This window comes from Anopheles bellator, chromosome 2 (assembly GCF_943735745.2).
Source record: "Anopheles bellator chromosome 2, idAnoBellAS_SP24_06.2, whole genome shotgun sequence".
NCBI classification, from domain to species: Eukaryota; Metazoa; Arthropoda; class Insecta; order Diptera; family Culicidae; genus Anopheles; species Anopheles bellator.
In genome coordinates, this window is record NC_071286.1 from 14,725,866 (window position 1) to 14,743,320 (window position 17,455).

Genomic DNA, 17,455 nt, shown 5'->3' on the forward strand with positions numbered 1-17,455 from the left:
TAATAATAATAATATAATAATAATAATATAATAATATATTATAATCATAGTAGGCTATGATTATTATATTATTATTATTATATTATTATTATTATTATTATTTTCCGATCTCGCGGACTCGTTAGCTCCGCCCCGTTTCTGGCCTTAGGGTTTTGAAAAAAGAAAAACGAAAAAGAAGAAAAAGAACACACAAAAAAGGAAAGAGAAAAAAGTTCAGAAATTTACAAAATTTCAATTTTTTTTACTTCAATTTGTGGAACGTTTATAACAATTTCTTCAAATTCTTTCATTCGTATTTTAACATTAAAAGAAATCATGAATATTAAAAAATATTTCTAATCTAAAAATATCTCCTTTAGGATTAATTTTACATTATATTTCTACTGGACGTTCATTACTAACTTTCAAAATTTAATAAGTCAAGTCAGTTATTATCCGCTCCAGCTGAGAAAAGTATTTCATTCAAGTTGACCTCACTAAATTTGACGCTTCATGCCTCAAGCTAATATTTACAAAACATTTCCAAACATTTCGGAATATATAGGATATTTCCAATAGTGAAAAAGACCAAATCAATTACTTTCCGACATTAGTTTATTTTCAGATCGCTACAAGGACATCGAAAGAACAGCGAATTTTTATAAGAACCGGCAACGAAAGGGTTCGTCATATGAAAATGTTTGAAAATGGATTCCTTTGTAAATTGTGTTGATCATTTGTTAGAAGGATTGTAGCGATAAGGAGCATCATATAAACATTGAAAGTAACTTGCGATTCATAAGAAAAGCTCGTTAACTTTGGAATCGCAAACGTTTAATGAAATGGTCTTTCAAGTAATATTTGTCTACAAATCTTGATGACTCCTTGCGGCAAACAAAAATTGTGTGTGCCCGGCCACCAGTGTTGTTTTTATCGGTGGTGACGACGACGACAGTTTGACATCGGCACTTGAGTTGTTATGTGTTCGGTGTGATCCTCACAAAAAGGATGAAGAAAACGCACGAAAAGCATTCTCCGGTTGTAACGATTTGTATTTCTTTGCAGGACGATAGTTCTTCAACCTGTCGCAGGAGGCTCCGTCACTGTGCCCCGGAGGTCCGTCGTAAACATTAGCTTGAGAATGCGAAGAAAGGCGAAACCGTTTCAAGTGGCGTTGAATCGATCGTGAAAATGTTTCGCCTCGGTTCCTCGGTTGACGACGGAATGGATGCTACCCACGAGAAATTCGTTTGCAGGAATTGCTTAAAACGCTCATTGTGAGCGGTTTTGTCGTTCCGTAATAACCGTGGTCCGTGGGTTACGCGTGTCCTTTTACTTGGCTCTTGGGGTTTCCCGAGAGGCACTGGGAAAGCGGCCAAAAATTTCCCAAGCGTTGATGAATTTATTTCATTTCCTTTCAAGTGGTCCCTGGTCCTTGTTTCAGGTTTGTTTGGGCTCGGTTTCGGCGGTGCAGTCTTATTCTAAACAGCCAGACAAACATGAAGTCTTAAGGCCAAGATGTAAAAATTGGGAAATGAGATGCTTTTCTCTCGATAATGGGTAAGTAAGTCTGGTTGTAAGTCTCTTGTTGTAAGTACAAATGTAAATTCAATTAAGTCAGAACCAATTTTTTTCTGTAGTCAATGTAGTCTGTATCTGTGGGGCCACAGCAAGCGCAAATCGGACAGCAAAAACATAAAAACGAAATGTCAAACGTGTCTACATTCGTGTTTTTGGTCCGAGAAAACAAAACTAGAAGAGAAATAAATTGATTTCTGAGTAATTTTTCTGTTTTTTTCGATTTTGTTGCTATACCAGCAAATCCTCTGTTTGTAACCAGTGTTTGCTAACAGTGTTTGCGGTCGGCCGACACATTATCTGAAATGCCAAAAACGTTTCGTTGCGCATCATTTTAAAATAGGAAGAAGGAAGAAGAAGTATTGTCAGTTAATAAGTATTTCCGTTATTGATCGCCGTCAAATTGAAAACGACAGGCTGCGTTAGTGGCCAACAGAACGCAGCCTCTTTGGTAATCGAAAAACATCGCGAGGATGAAAAATTACTTTATTCGATCAAAAATCAATCCACAACACAATGATTGGAAATTCTCCAATGATTGAAATGATGAATTATTCTCCGGTGGTGAAAAACCCAAAGTAAAGAGTAAGACAATGTAAAATGGCGGTAAATTGTCTGCGCCTGTTGCAAATGTTGCAAATGTTTCCTCTTTTATCGAGCCGCAGAACTTATTGAACAATCCAAACACCATCGCACGCATACACACGTACGTGAGTCACTTTTAGAGACCGGGAACGCAAAAATGTTAGGCAAAACCAGAGACCGGGAACGCAGAGAGAGAAGAGAGAGAGACAACAGAGAGAAAAGAGACCAGGAAGGCGAAAAACAGAGACTGCGAACGCACATCAAAATCATCAGGTCAGAAAATACAGAGAGTAAAGAGGTTTTTCAAATGTCAAACAAAAATGTTAACTTGTCCAACATCCGAATAGAAAGGGTTAAAACTGCTCGTAGGTTCCATCTTTAGGCTCGCTACAAAAGGCGTTTGTTTCGCTACAATAGTAATAATTGCTAAGTTTTCAGGGTTGCGTTTCGTTCTTCGCCAACCGTGAGTTGAAAAGGATTCACGGGAACTGGCCGGAAAGTGTGTCCTTCGTTGGCGCGTTCGAAACGTTTTCGTGCGGTTTTGTAGTGCAAAGTGCGTGAATGTGACAACCGTGTGCGGAACATCCAGCATGAAGAGTTGGCCGGCCGTGTGTTTTTATTCGGCCTTCACCTAGTGCACACGGCAAAAAACACGTACCACTGTTGGGATGACAGAAACGCGCTTCGGCTGGCTTCTTCAGTGTTGGCGTTTGTTATCGTTTGTTTTGCCGCATCACGCCAGCTGATCGCGCGCGGCTCTCGCCCGCAGTGCGTCAGACTCGATGCTTTTTTTGCGTTGCACGCTCCGTTTGCCGGTCACGGTTATTTGCACCCGATGCACCCCCGTTCACCCAAATATGTGTCCTTTCGATGGTGCGATTGGCCCGGTGTGCCGGTGGAAAATTTTCGAGGCATGTGTTACATAAAAAAAACTTCCCCGACCACCGATATAGAGACAGGGAGCGAGCGAGCGAGAGGGGCAACGAACGGCCCAATTAATCATCCACCAGCGAGAAAAAGAGCGAGAATTGGGTGTCTCTTTCGGTCTCGGATGCTGCGGCCGAATGCTGGAAGAAGAAGAAGAAGCTGGTTCTCTCGAGTTCCGTGGATCCCGGATCTTCTTCAGACCGAAGAAAAATAAATCGGTCGTGAACCTATTTTAAGTGGCGCAGTGAACTTTGTCACCCGCTCGATCGGCGGCGATTGGTTTTCGGTGGCGGCGGCGATGTGGGAAGTGAAAAGTGCACACCAACAAGAAAACCACCACACCGCGGAAAATCAATGTCAATGACGCGCACAAATGGTGCTCGCCTTTGTTGTGCTCTGCGCGGAAAATGAGAGAGAAAGTGCGAGCCGTTTGACAGGAAGAAAGGCCGCAAACACGTGCTCAAAGCGACGCTGTGCCAACTGATCATTCGCCCGAGAGCGAGTTTTCCCGAATTCCCCACACACTTTTCCGGGCGGGCGGCACAGCTGATCGACTGAGAGCAGCACAGGCGCACGCTGTTGCTTTATGCGGCAAGGTTCCGCTCACGGATTCCGATCACGTTGAAGGGTTCAAGTGTAAATGTGTATTTTCAACAATTCATTTCAGGTTCCAATTTTGATTTCGTGATGCAGCGGGTGTCTGTGTGTGATTGTGTGTAATGCTCTGGTGGTGGTGCGTGCCGACTCGGAGAATGGTGGACACTTTTGTCACGTAAACCGATTTTCAGTTTCTTACCGTTGGAACCACATTTCCGCCCACTGCAGCGACAGCGCTTTTATTGTTTCACCTTCCATCGCCCGAGCTAATCGTCATCAGGTGAGTAGTGGGAAAACCTCATCGGTGTGTTAGTGGCCCCGTGGTACGCACCGGCGCGTAGGACATCTTTTGGTGAAACGGAAGTTGGTACCATTTCGGACCGAAACTCTGCCTGGCCGGGGCCGGGAAGGGGCAAGATACATCCCACCAAGCGCCTTCTTGGTGGCCCCGAGTGTATGTGTGAGGGAAAACCGAGGGACGCCGGGGGCGCTGGGTTGGCCCGTTGCCGGTTCCGGATTGCTTGTAGTAGACGGCAGTGCTCTAGGTCAAGGTGAAAACCTGCTGCTGCTGCTGGCACCATTGCGCGCCGCTAGTGCGGTGATATTGATTTTTTATTATTTTCATTACCTTGGCGAGAACCGAACCGTGTTTCACCGTCGTGTTCGGTGTGCGTCGAAAAATAAATCTTTCGCCAACATTCTGTGCAGCATCCGTGTTTTGTTTTGGCTTTAAACGGAGATGAAACAATGTACTGCTCAGCTCGTGGCTTCTTAATCTGTGATAAGCTTCGCCATGAAACTGGTTTGAAGCAAACAGTGGGCATTAGCTGTTATCAAATGCCCGAGCTTTGCAGATTGTGGCAGTCTTGCTTTTCCCAGCAGAGCCCGGAAGGGTGGCGGAAGTCCTTGCGGGGCGGGTACAATGCAAATCCACGTCGCAAACACGACACAATGTCCAGCAACTGGTGGTAGGAGGCTGGAACTTGGAACAGCTTCCGCAATGATGAGTGGAGCGAAAACATGGTGTCGTACCGTGACTTCTAAATGTGAGATAATTAGCAGCAGCCTTTGGCCCATTGGACCCGAGTATCGCATTCCGGAAGTGCGGCGCACATCGCACAGCATAGATGAATCGAGTGGCCGTGGAGCGTTTCAGTCAGTCATTTATCATGGACGCGGTGGAGATAAACGACAAAACGTCGATTAACCGAATGGAGATTGCGTCCTTATGTTTGACGGCTGGAATGCTCGGTTCAATCGCCCGGAAACTAAGGCGCTGAAACGACTGTATTATTCATCAACTAAATTGTCCTTCGCTCGACTGACGTCCGTAGGCTGGTTGGTTGTGCTTGGTGCGCTTAAACAATTCCGATCGTGGGCATGTATCGGTGACAATGCTACTAGGCGGCCCTAGACGTCTCTTTGACCCGCCGGAACCGGAAGCCGGAAGGTGGTGAGCATACGAAGCAAACGAATGCCTTTAGGGAGGGACAAAACGGAAGGCATACATTTGGAATGTGTTGCGCGTCACGCGGAACATTGGGTTCGCGTTGAGGCGTACCTTTTTGCCATTAAACCGTATGCCATTCGAAGGATTGACCTCCGGTGGCGCGCGTGAAGTGGGATGGTAAAATTGTGGCGAACCGGAGCACAGCAGCACTCCACAGCAAGTTCTTAATCACATTGGCCACTTGTTGGCTCTGGTGGAAAGTGTACGATGTTGGGAAATAGTACTGTGCCCTTTCTGGGGAGCACTTGTGGTGGTTTTCGCTACCCTTTTCCAAAGGTCACGAAACGATGATTTAAACGATTGTCCAAGGCCGCTGTGCCGCTGTAGTGCTTCGCGCGTGTCCAGGCAATGACCGGAAAATTGTTTCGGAAAAACCAACCCCCAACCGGTGTTGCTGACGACGGGGGAAGCTAGCGGGGGCCTTAAACTCACATCGCAAACCCTTACGTGCCAGCTCAGGTTATGGCTGTGGGGGGCGGCTGCATTTACGCAATTATAATTGTAGTGCCTCGACTGCATCGGCCGTTGAAGTGTTCATGGCACGTCCGGTGTGCCACGGCCCTCTACCAGGCTGTTTGATTGCGAGAGCATAAAACGGAATGTGACGGTGACTTTTGCTTTTGATATGTGCGCAGCAGCCATTAGAAAGGGGTATTCCAGGGGCTCGTTTGATGGACACTGAATACAGCCTATCTTACGTAAGTCCCATCACAAAGGCCCCCCCGCGGGGGTGGAACAATCAACCGTTTGTCTTGTCTTGTTGCTGTGCAAGATAAAGATGATGAACGATTTGGGTGGCCTTAAAAATTCGCCACACAAAACACGTGGTGCCATTATTAATTGCACGGAGCAAAAGGCATGAATTGCCAATGTCACAGAAACTGGACGCATAATCTAATCTTTGCCCTTGAAAGACGATTGCTGTGCACGCGGCCCAGATTGAATCAGTCAGCAGGAGCAGCAGTCCGTTTGATGGATGCGCCAGAGATGGGGGCTATTTGCGTCTTTAATTTTGAACTTTTCTTCCAAATCTTTCCTGCTGCAAATTCATCGTCGGGTTGCGCTTGATTTGCTCGCTCGCTCATCAGCCACGTACGTTTCAATTGCGTGGCCGATGAAAGATTGGACAGCCGGGGCCGGCAGCGCACGGTCACCTGACCCGCCCGGTTGAAGGACCACTCCAATTAGAGGCGGCCCAGCTGAAGGACCACCGACTACCAGCAGCTTGTCCATAATTCTTCCACCGTACCGTGTATTGGCAAATTTTCAAGAAATAATAATTTACGACACAGCTCAGCGCTAGCCGTAAAGCAGCTTGATATACGATTCGCATTGAATGATTAATTGAACGGGCGGTTCATGCCTTTGCGTGTATGGTGGATTGAATTTCATCGGCAACGTAGAATAGAGGACAATTTAAAAAAATATATTCGATGTTATTATTCGAGCATTTCCTCATCGTCCTAAATGTTAAGGACCAACGAAATCAAACAAAATACCAGTGGCCTTCAGAAACGTCAAACGAATATCTGTCGTAGTAGCCTTTGTCTACTGAAAAGCCGATGTTGCTATGGAAGGCGCATGGTTAAGAATCGATCCCCTATCGGTTGGTAAACTATCGCATTTATCACATCACACTCGCTTATCGGTACCTTTAATGCACACCGCCGCGGGCCTCACAACAGACGGTTCCGCGCCAAGTTATGCAAACGAACCCCCCCACCGATTGGCTGTCGTCCAAAAACCTGATTCACCGCTAACGAGGTGTGTACCATTTCGAACACACACCCACACGCGCGCGCGATATGGGTCGATTGCATCGCTTTGATGATGTACAGAGGTCGGGCCGCCAGTTCAATGACTCCACCTGGCGTTAGCGAGTTTCATCGATTAATGGTCCCATTGGAGCCGCGGCGCGAGCATAGAACGGAAGCGAATTGTGTCGAAGCCTGCTGAGGTAGCTGCTGCCTGGGGGGGTTGGGTTGTTGACACTCGATCGCAACGGCCGGGTGTTTGTTGCTGAGTAGCCAACGGAAGGGAAGGAGCTGGCTGGCAAGAGGCAGCTTGTGGACGTCAGAAGGTTCGTTTGATGAATGAAACTCGAGACGGCGGCTTCTCGCTGACGTCACCCAGTGCTGTGCGAATTATGCGGGCACAAAACTCCAACGGGGAACCTAAACAAAGACGTAGATAACCCTCAACCGGTCCAGTCCCGTGATAACGTTGACGACGAGTCTTGTTCTGCGCCGCGCATTTCTGACGCATAACTACGCACCTTCGCGAAGAACGCCAAGTTGGCGAAAATAGGGTCGCGTTTTACTACTGACCCACTTCAGGGTCGCACATTATACTCGGCGGTGCTCACGGATGATCTTGTACCGGGTGCTCTTATCGCCACTTTTGATAACCTTGTTATGCTGGGTGACAGATAAAAAAAGATTGCCCAACGGACTGGAATGGAGGAATTCCTTCAGCACGCCAAGGTTATCGCGGGCCGAATATTCAGCCGTTGCGCTGTGAACAAGTAACTATTGCCTGTTACATTGTCCAGCTATCCGAAGAAGGCCGGCTTCGGCGCTAGGTTCATGTCAGGACCTTCCGTTTGACGCAACAAGCTTCCAAGTTACATCAGCACAGATGTGCGCCAACGATTCGGTTACTGATGCTGCCTGTCCGTTTCGGTCTGGTGGTCCCATCGCTATCCCATCTATACGTCAGAACGACCCCAGAACAGACCGAGTTCGAGAACTCGGTTCGCCGGTGGGTTGACCGAACTGCTGTCACCTTGCCCGTTTGCCCATTAATTTTAGATGCAAACGAACCACGACACTGCACCACGTGAAGGGGTGGCTGGTGGACACTGGGATGCTAAGAGGGTACCACCGATTTGTTTTGATCATCCCCCCCCGATGGCGGTGCCTAAACCGTTTGGCCCAATGCCAACCGCCGGCGTGCCACGGGGGCTACTGAAGGATCTACTTTGAACCGGTTACTTGCCTGCCGCGGTATCAGGCCCCGTTCAATGTCAGAGCCGCGGCTCGTTCTGTTGTTGTGCCGCCAGTTGTTCGTGAGATTTGTTTTACCATTTAATGGGAAGCGACACGGAACGTGCTGGATGGTCTCCTTTGCACATAATGGCCCCTGATGCCGAAGCGTTGTTAGCACATTTGACGTACAACATTTCTTTTTCTCACCAGCGACTGACGGTCCGCGGTTTTGCGTTTTCCTCTTCAGGTCACATCTCACATCCGCACCCAACACGTTCGCCATCACTTCGTAGCATCGGCCTTGGCACCGGATGGAATCAGCGTTCACCCACACCACCCGAACTCCGAACTTGACCAGCGGACCACGGATCAGCGACTTTAACGGCGGCTCAGTGTCACATGTTTTGTACTCCTTATCCAGCCAGGATCGCCAGTCTGTTAGTGGCCGACACCGACAAGACATTTCCGCTGTTGGTTTGACGGCCCTCTGAAGAAAGAGAGCACAACAAGGATGGGCGAGGAAAGTTTGGAGCGTAGCGAGGGAACACGCTTGCAGCAGTCGCACGTGGCCGATTATAGTCCCGTTCGGCAGGACCATCAAGGGCCATCGCAGCCGCCAGCACCGGACGACGATGACGGGGCCACCGGCGATGATGGAAAGCGACGGAACGAGCCGATGACGGCCAGCACCGCGACCGTCGCTGAAGCAAGTGGTAAGCAACCTAACTGAGCGGCCTCGGCTATGATTGGAGTGTTTGCAAGTAGTGCAATTTGCCGGAGCAAATCTGTGGCACGTTGTTCCCCGGTCAAAGGGGAGGGAATTGTTGGAGTCTCGCGCGAGCGATTCCTCGAAATTGTTTGATTTGTATTTTTAGATTGAACACTAATGCGGACAAAAACTAGAAGAACTGGGAGGCGATGATGAAGAACCAATATTGCACGGCCATTGCGAGTGCCTTTCGATGCGAATCTTCCAGCATCGAACAGTTATCCGACTGTGGAAGAATGTTGACCGAGCTCTCGAAAGTGGACCGTACAAAAAACTCTTCTCGAAGGCTTTAATGACGAAAAGAAGCGAGTCAGTATATAAAACTAAGTTCCGCGAAACGAGTCCGCCCGATACGCTTTCCAAGAAGCGGGCCGTGGAAGGCGCACATGTTGCTACATGTGGCCACTTAATCTGCGTCGCCGAAGGTCTCCAGTAGCGTATTCCATACTTCCGCGAACACGCAATTGCGGCGTGAGGACGCCACACAAGAAGACCGAAGACCACCAACGATTAGATCTCGTCCCGCAGCACTCAGCCTTGGGATGCTGCTGCAACGACCACAGGCCGACCGCCCTCATCATCCTGATTAGGGTCAATTGAATTGTTGGCATTCCGAGATGACTGATAGGGGTAGCAGCTCCCAGCGGCGCCCAGTTTTCTCGGCCCGTTGGTTGATCTGCTTCATCTTGACCGACAGCGACGCACGCGGCCCAGAGCGAACGGTGTCGCATGACACATTTCGCGCACCAAATGTCCGTCGAAGGTCACCGAAGGGGTGAATGGCGAGTGGAGAATTGATTTGTTTGTTAGCAGACCTTCCCCGAGGCCACCCGGATGGGGTCACTACGCCTGACGGGGACGCTGTTGTTGTTGGGTGATGAATTTGTTTTTATTTGCGTTTCGCCACCCTCCAAAGCTCCCGATGCTGGAGAGTGCGTAGTTCAGCCATCGACACGGTTCCGGGGCTTTTCCCACTTGCGCTCTGACGCTGATCTATTTTTGAAGTGGACATCGTTGAGCTATGCAAATTGTAGTTAATGGTGAACACTTCATAAGGCTTACGCAAGGTTTGTTGTTGAGGCGTGAATCAGCGGCGAAAGACACGGAGCGATGCGCGTTACCCAACCCCAGCGAAAGGTTACATGCCGAGGGGCAATCATAATTACACAACCTTATCTGGCTTTTCCACCTCCGTCGCATTGCTCCTGCGAAAGCGGTACTGTCCACGTTGTGCAACGAAATTGTGGAACTATTTTATCGAGTAAACCTTTTCCACGCACCCAAGCTCGGAGCCCTTGTTTGGACCGGGACCGGTCACCGGAGTTTTAATCAGCACGGCTTTGCCTTTTGCCAGCATCTGTAATAATGGGTTTGCGAGAAATGTTGGTGGTTCAATAGTAATTTCTGTTTCCCTGCTCCACAAGAGTGGTGTTCCGCGAACTGTGTTTCTGGGGTCGCAAGGTACACAAAACATGGAACGGGTGGCCACGTTTTGACCTTCGGCCGTTTCGTGGCAAAACCCTGTTTTACCTTTACGACAGAGAGATAATGCGGTTTTTTACCTTCTGGTGGCGATACCGACCACCGAAACAGCTGGCTTCGGCCGACGGACAACAGACTGTGTTGCGCGCGTGTCCTCTCCTATTTATAGCGTCCACATAACCCACATTTTAGGGACAGATAATAAAATAAAGACGACACTAAGAGCACACTCCCCGCAGGTTTCTTTTTTGCGCGGTTTTGTGTGGATTGGATCCGGCGACGACAAAGCGGAATCGATCGGCGAACGCTAATGGGCGCACGCCCCGAAACCCCTGCGCTTCGCGTCTCTCGGCTGTGGCACCAAATGGCGTATCTCTTGCGTGGCGTCCGCGTATCGGCGTGCCGTGCGCGATACAAACGGGAACGACAACGCGGACAACAAGTGTAACGATAAGCGGGCCGCGACAGATCGCATCGGTTGCAAATTGTGCACGTAAAGTGGCCAATTGAAGGTCAATTAGTGACTGCCAGGCTGCCAGAGAGCCGAGCGATAGCTAATCAGAGAGACCATTCGGGAACGGGAACGCGTGGCTTTGGCGCACTATTTGGCCTTCGTAGAGATATAGAGATATGGCTGTGACGAATGCCGCTGATGAAATTGCGAGCCATGCAAAGGAATACGATTTTCATGAAGCCCATCCTTATTGCTAATCCTTGGGTCAATAGCAACGCATCACTCTAATCCGCAACAAGAGCAGTAAAAAAACGGATGTGTGAACTGAGTCACGAAGCGGTTAGAAGCGGTGCCGCTGGCTGGCACGCGATAATCCGATCCGTGAGAGCGAGACAGAACCACGCCAGATAAGCGGAAGATGTTTTCCGTCCCGGGTCGGGGACCGCGCACCCGAACTGTGCGTTGTTGATTCGAATTGTTTGAAAATATTTACACCATGTGCCTACACGAGGCCGAGTGTGCGCGCTGGGCGTGAGTGGAAATTTTTAATGAGCCGTGGTGGAAATTGTTGGTCAAACGGTTCCCGGGGTGCCGCCATTTATTGCCGAGCATACACACTTACACAGGGTACGCACGTGGGCCGCCCAGAGTCAGCTGATTTGCGCGGTGTGTTCTTGAATGCTAATGCCGGCGTCCATGTGGCAAACAAAATGTCATCCACGATGATAAGGTTAAAATAAATCAACCTTCTTCAGGGGGAACTTAGGCCCGGCGGGGCTTGTTACACTTCACCCCGAAGGTGTGTCGTATTTTCGAAGCGGGAAATAGGAATTGTAAGGGAAATTTCCTGCATGACGCTTTCTCAACGGCCAGCCCCTCCGGCGATTGATGGGGTGGTTGGTCAGGGGTTTATTTTCGGTGTCTGGTCGTGAGCAACGGTATTCCTGGTCGGTCGGTCGATTCATCTTGTGGAAATTGTTTGCTAAGCGTTCGCGAAGCAATCCGGTCTATTTCGGGCACACTGCCCCCAACGAACGGTTGTCCATCAAGCGGACCCCGGTCGCCGTCGGTCCAAAAAGGTTAGCACGCGTGGGGCGAACATACGCGCGGGCCCCGTGCGGCCAAGGATGTCGTCAACGAAGGTTTTTGTCCGGCTGATGATGTTCCCGCTTCGACCGGTGCTGGGGTGGGGCAAGGTCAAGGACTATTCGCAACCTTAACCTATAGAGCGAAAGGTGACAGGATGGAGCTTCATCGCTTTCCAACCGTGTGCCGGGACGCGCCTCGGGGGGTATTTCCGTTCCAATCTCTTTCGCCATTGGAGATATGTCTATCCGCTGCTGCTCCTCTAATGAAGCCTATCGTTTGGTCCGGAACTGAGCATGAGTTTACTTGTTTGCTCTGCACCACGGGGAACCAAGAAATCTGTCGCCAGGTTCTTTTACAGCTCTTAGAGTCGTTTTGTTGGAAGACGGAGAGCGGCACGATGGGGGGTGTAAAGCAAAGAGCAACGTCCGTCCCCTGTGTCGCGAACGTCATCGTCATAGGTTCGTGGAATCCGGTTGCTTTCGGACAAGCGATTGGCGGTGGGCGAGCATGCGCACGGCATTTGTTTTTGTTGACACTCCAAACGGGTGATGGCTTGCAAATAATAGCCTACTGCAGTTGAAAGGATGCACTGAGAGTCGTTTGTTTGGGCTGGCCACTCCAGTGAGTGCTTGAGCCGCCAGAGTGTGTGCCACATTTTACAGAGGTAGTTCTAAATTTGAGCGGACAAAAGGTGTGATGGGTACTAGTAGTGGATTTTCTGTAGTTGCTACAGGATGTTTTGAAATAATTTTCTTCCCCACAAAAATCTGTTGACATCGATTCGAGTTGTCGCTCGTTTAACGTACGCAACCGACCACTCGAATGGCTGCGTCCGATCAAATTTTGAATGCCTTTTGAACAATGCAGGTTGCAGAAAACAATTTTGATTTACGGTTTTCGCAGCTGAAGGTTCTTTCTTCATAAAAACGAGCACCGTAAAAATTAAAACTGTCCCAAGTTCGAGTTGTATTATTTACGGAGCAAGTTTATGGCCGTTGTGGCCAATTTTGTCTTCGAAAAGAGGCATTTTAATTTAATCGTAGAAGTACCATGTTCCCTTGAGACTCGGTGAAAGTAATTAGAAGTGATTAGAAGTTAATTAAGTTTTTGAATGTGTTAACTCGCTTTGAATTAAGGTATTACCATTTTAATTTTGACCGTTGCCATATTTTGAGCATTAAGTATGTTTTATATTTTTGTTTACTGACTTATTCCTTCTATCGCATTCTGATTGCAGAGCCGATTGATCAGGCGAAACCCGATCCGCTCGGACCCGGAAAGGCACAGTCACCCGTATCGATGGTGGTGTTGCAGGAAAAGGCCGCTCAAGATCGACCTAATGCTGCAACCGAGGAGATGGAAGAAGAAAGCGGTCACCCGTACGAGGCGAACGGTGGTACGGTCGCACTACTTCCACGCAACGGTAGTGCCACTATCTGTCGCAGCGTCTCGAACAGCACTATGCCCCAAGTGAACGCGGCCAGCGCGAAAGCCAAAGATCAGTCGGTCGCGCAGCCGCGATCTTATCGTTCTCCCGCGGACAACGGCGACCCCGAGGATCCGGATGATGATGATGGAGAGTACGAACTGGTACCGCCCGACGGTGGCTGGGGCTGGCTAGTGTTGGCCGGTTCGATGTTGGTCAACATCCTGGTGCCGGGCACCATCAAAAGCTTTGGGGTGCTATTTGTGGAGTTCCTGGAAGCGTTCCAAGCGACCCCGTCGGCTGCCGCTTGGATTCCGGCGCTCTGTTACTTCCTGTACAGCTCACTCGGACCGCTGTCGAGCATTCTGTCGGTGAAGTACAGCTACAGGACCGTCACGATCGTTGGCGGTACGTTTGCGGCCGTTGGCATGATCATCACGTATTGGGCCACTTCGGTCAACTATCTGTACATCAGCTACGGTGTGCTGGTGGGCACCGGGGCCGGACTATCGTTTCCTCCGACCGTGTACATCGTGACGTCGTACTTTGTGAAGCTACGCGGACTGGCGAACGGGCTCTGCATCTCGGGCAGTGCACTGGGGTCAATCATTCTTCCGCCGGTGCTCCGATACTTGCTCGTTAACTTTGGCTACCGAGGCGCGTGCTTGATCATGGGCGGAATCACACTGAACGTTTGGGTGGCCGCCATCTTCTACGAGCCGGTCGAGAAGCACATGAAGCGCGTCCGGAAAGCACCACCGTCGGAGTGTGACGAAGAAATGGAAGCGATCGTGCGGTACGGGGCCGACGGTGATCATCGCGATGTGATACTGGAGGAGTGCGAATCGAACGAAACCGATCCGGCGGATTCGCTGGCCAATGGAGTCTCGGGGCAGCAGCAGCAGCAACAGCAGCACCAACAGCAACCGTTGGTCATTAAACCAAAGTTTGCCATCATGGGCGACGACACGCCGACCATCTCGACGCCGACGCTCGAGCACAAATCGCCCGACATTTTCCGCTTCAACCCAAAGAACGGTCTGATCGATGGGTTCGCCCGCAGCGTCTCGGCGGCGGCCGTACCCGTTTCGTACGGTCGCGACGATCTTCCCGGGGCCGGCGCTGGTGGTGGAGGTCAGCGGCAGCGTAAGATCAGCACCCCGATCAAGGAGGAACATCGCAATCTAACGTTCACCAGTCAGCTCAGCTCGAACTCGTTCCTGAACAATGACACGGCCGGATCGTACTTTCGTCTGAACCGTCTCAACTCGATGCGGAGCGGCGCGAATCAGGCCACTGGCACCACCGCTGGCCATCCGCGGCAACCGAAACGATCACCGTCGACCAGCAGCTTCCAGTACATGAGCACCCCGTTCCACGGCAGCACCTTGTCCACGCACCAACCGCGGGAGTTTGCTTCGCACCTTTCGCTCCGCTCGTTCGGTGGCAGCGCAAAACCTTCCGACCAGGGAGCGGGCGGCAAAGCGGAAGGGGCCAGCGGCAAAGGGAAGGATGCTAAGGGTAAAAGCGCTGCTAAGACCTTCTTCGATCTGTCGCTACTGTCCGACCCGGCCTACCTGGTGATACTGATCTCCAATTCGACCAACGCGATCGGTTACACGAACTTTATCATCCTGCTGCCGGCGTACGCGATCTCGCTCGGGTTCGACAAGAGTTTGGCCGCGTACCTGCTGTCGATCGTGTCGACGCTCGATCTGGTCGGTCGGATCGGCGGATCCGCCCTGTCCGACACCAATCTCATCCCGAAAACGTGGTACTTTGTCGGAGGCCTCTCGATATCGGGCCTGGCGCTCGCGCTGCTGCCCACCGTCAACAGCTACACGATGGTGAGCGTTTTCTGCGGCCTGTTCGGGTTGGCTTCCGGGACGTACGTTGGCATTACGGCCGTCATCATGGCGGATATGCTCGGCACGGAGCGGCTCACCTCGTCGTACGGTATCAGCCTCTTCGTAAACGGTATCCTGCAGCTCGTGGGCCCCCCGATCTGTGGGGTGATCTTTGAGCGAATGGGCCGCTACCAGGTCCTATTCACGGCGCTCGGCTTCATTCTGCTCAGCGGATCGGCACTGTGGGGTTTCATGCCACTGATCAGTCGGCAGAAGCGCCGGAAGCAGGAGCTCCTCGAGCAGGCAGAGAAACACAACACAAAGATGATCACCGAGTGTGATCGGGCGGAAGGCGACGATCTGTTGCAGGAGAAACGGGACGCAGACAAAGCACTGCTCGCTTAAGTGGCCGTTTTTGGGGAGGGCGGTAGTGATTTGGAGGAGAGATTTTAAACTAAGTTTAAGCGTATTATGCAGCATTCGATGACAATTTCGCTTCCGACGATTGCGAGCCATGGACCCCTGACGAGACAGAGGAGTGTGAAAGATGTGAGCGGAAGCGAAAGATTGTGAGAGAGTATTAAATATTCGACGAAAAAAGAGAACGCGGACCGAGGACGAGGTGGAAAGAGGATGAAAATGACCATACACTATAGTCTAGGGAGATTGAAACAAAACACTTTAGTTTTAAGTATAAAATCGACAGGAAAGTGCCGCCAACACAGCCGATGGGCGGCAGAGATGAGAGCGAGAGAGAGACAGTGGATCAAGAAGGCGAAGGAAACAACCATTAAGTAATTAGTATTATCAGCCGCGTGTGGTCGGCGTTCTGCAAAAAACACCGCCAGCGACCCTCTGTTCAGTTCCCAATCGAACAGTTATCCGGCAATCTGTTTGATCGGAATCAGCGGGCAGGACGACTACACTCGATCGCTGGCTTTCTTCGTGTGGCATTTTCGTGTGGCGCGGGAAGAATCGTGGTGCGTCGAAGAATCGGGGCTAGCTTAGGGCAGTCATTTTAGAGAGTTTCTAGGTTAAGCGAATGCACAAAAGTTAACTTAACGCTCCTGCTGTGGAGGACGCTCCTGCCGCGCAGAGTGTGAGAGGTGAATCCCAAAGAAGACGAGGCACGGTGCCGGCCACACGGAGCGCTGTGGTGGGAGATGTAAGGAAATCAATGTGTTATTTTCAGCGGACGGAACTAAAACAGGATTGTAGATAAAACTATATACCTAGATCAAATGAACCACTATTGATGATAAGCAATTGAAGCAGCCAGTGTATGTGTGCACCATGCGGGTGTGTGATTTGTTTTGTTCGAAAGAAATGTTGCTTACGAACCGTTGGTAAGTATCGAGCCGATTTGGTGGAGCCGACTGTACGTTCTCCCGATTCAAATTGTTCCGCCACTTGAACGGATGCAGCCATGTGAGCCAAGCACGCAGCCAGTTGCCATGACTACGCACTGAGCAATTTGATTAGGTTTTCGCGTCGTTCGTGCGCTCTCTTCTCTTGCGCATGGCCTCCTGCTGTTGTGGCACAAAATGTTGCGCACACAAATCGCATCTCGGACCCGTGTGGCGCAGCAGAAGAATTGACCCATCATTTTGCACACATGCGCGATCGAAATCGGAATCGGGTTTTGCTTTCCCGGTTGCCGGTCTCCAGTTTCGTAACAGGGTCGCAGGACTAGCGCAGGAGTTGAATGCGCAGGAGTTGAATGCGCTCGGAAGCTTGCTCGGCGTAAGCGCGCGCTGCGATCAGTTGTGGGACTAATTACCTTCACCACCTCATGGTCTCCTGGTGCAAAACGGGGAATGTGTAGAAAAGTGTCGACTCGGACGTGCTCCTTCTTACCTGGTGCAGATTTCGTTCTGTCTCAAACAATTCCAGGCGGTTCAATTTATTGATCGTTTCAATCATATTTTATTTAAATCAGAACATCATCATCATCATCATCATCTTCTATCGCCATCGGTTTGCCATGGTGTGGAGTAATTCTTTTTTCTGCGTCGTTTATAATCCTGCGTTTGCGTTTTCTTTCTCTCCCATTTAGCTTGGTAGATTTTACAGGGTTCTTACGCTCTTGTTAGTGTCGTATTGCGCGGTATTGCGAAACGGGGAGGACACAATCTAAAAAATGGGAAAAACTTGGACGTCGGCTGCCACCCCGATCGAAATAATAGAGTGTACCCGGGACGACGGGATGTGGGAATTTGGCTACC

The 17,455-nt window shown here is 50.2% G+C and overlaps 1 protein-coding gene across 1 annotated transcript; it reads left to right on the plus strand.

The window, feature by feature from the left end:
• The first annotated feature begins 8,674 nt into the window (after positions 1-8,674).
• Positions 8,675-16,474, plus strand: LOC131208768 (uncharacterized). The gene is made up of 2 exons (XM_058201649.1): positions 8,675-8,876; positions 13,195-16,474. The coding sequence occupies exons 1-2, from the start codon at positions 8,675-8,677 to the stop codon at positions 15,633-15,635; spliced, it is 2,643 nt and encodes an 880-aa protein (XP_058057632.1). The 3' UTR covers positions 15,636-16,474.
• Positions 16,475-17,455: the final 981 nt, after the last annotated feature.

Excerpts from the sequence above, each read along its gene's own strand:
- LOC131208768 (XM_058201649.1), top strand. The coding sequence starts at position 8,675 with ATGGGCGAGGAAAGTTTGGAGCGTAGCGAGGGAACACGCTTGCAGCAG. Across the intron at positions 8,877-13,194 it reads GACCGTCGCTGAAGCAAGTG|AGCCGATTGATCAGGCGAAA; the intron begins GTAAGCAACCTA and ends TTCTGATTGCAG.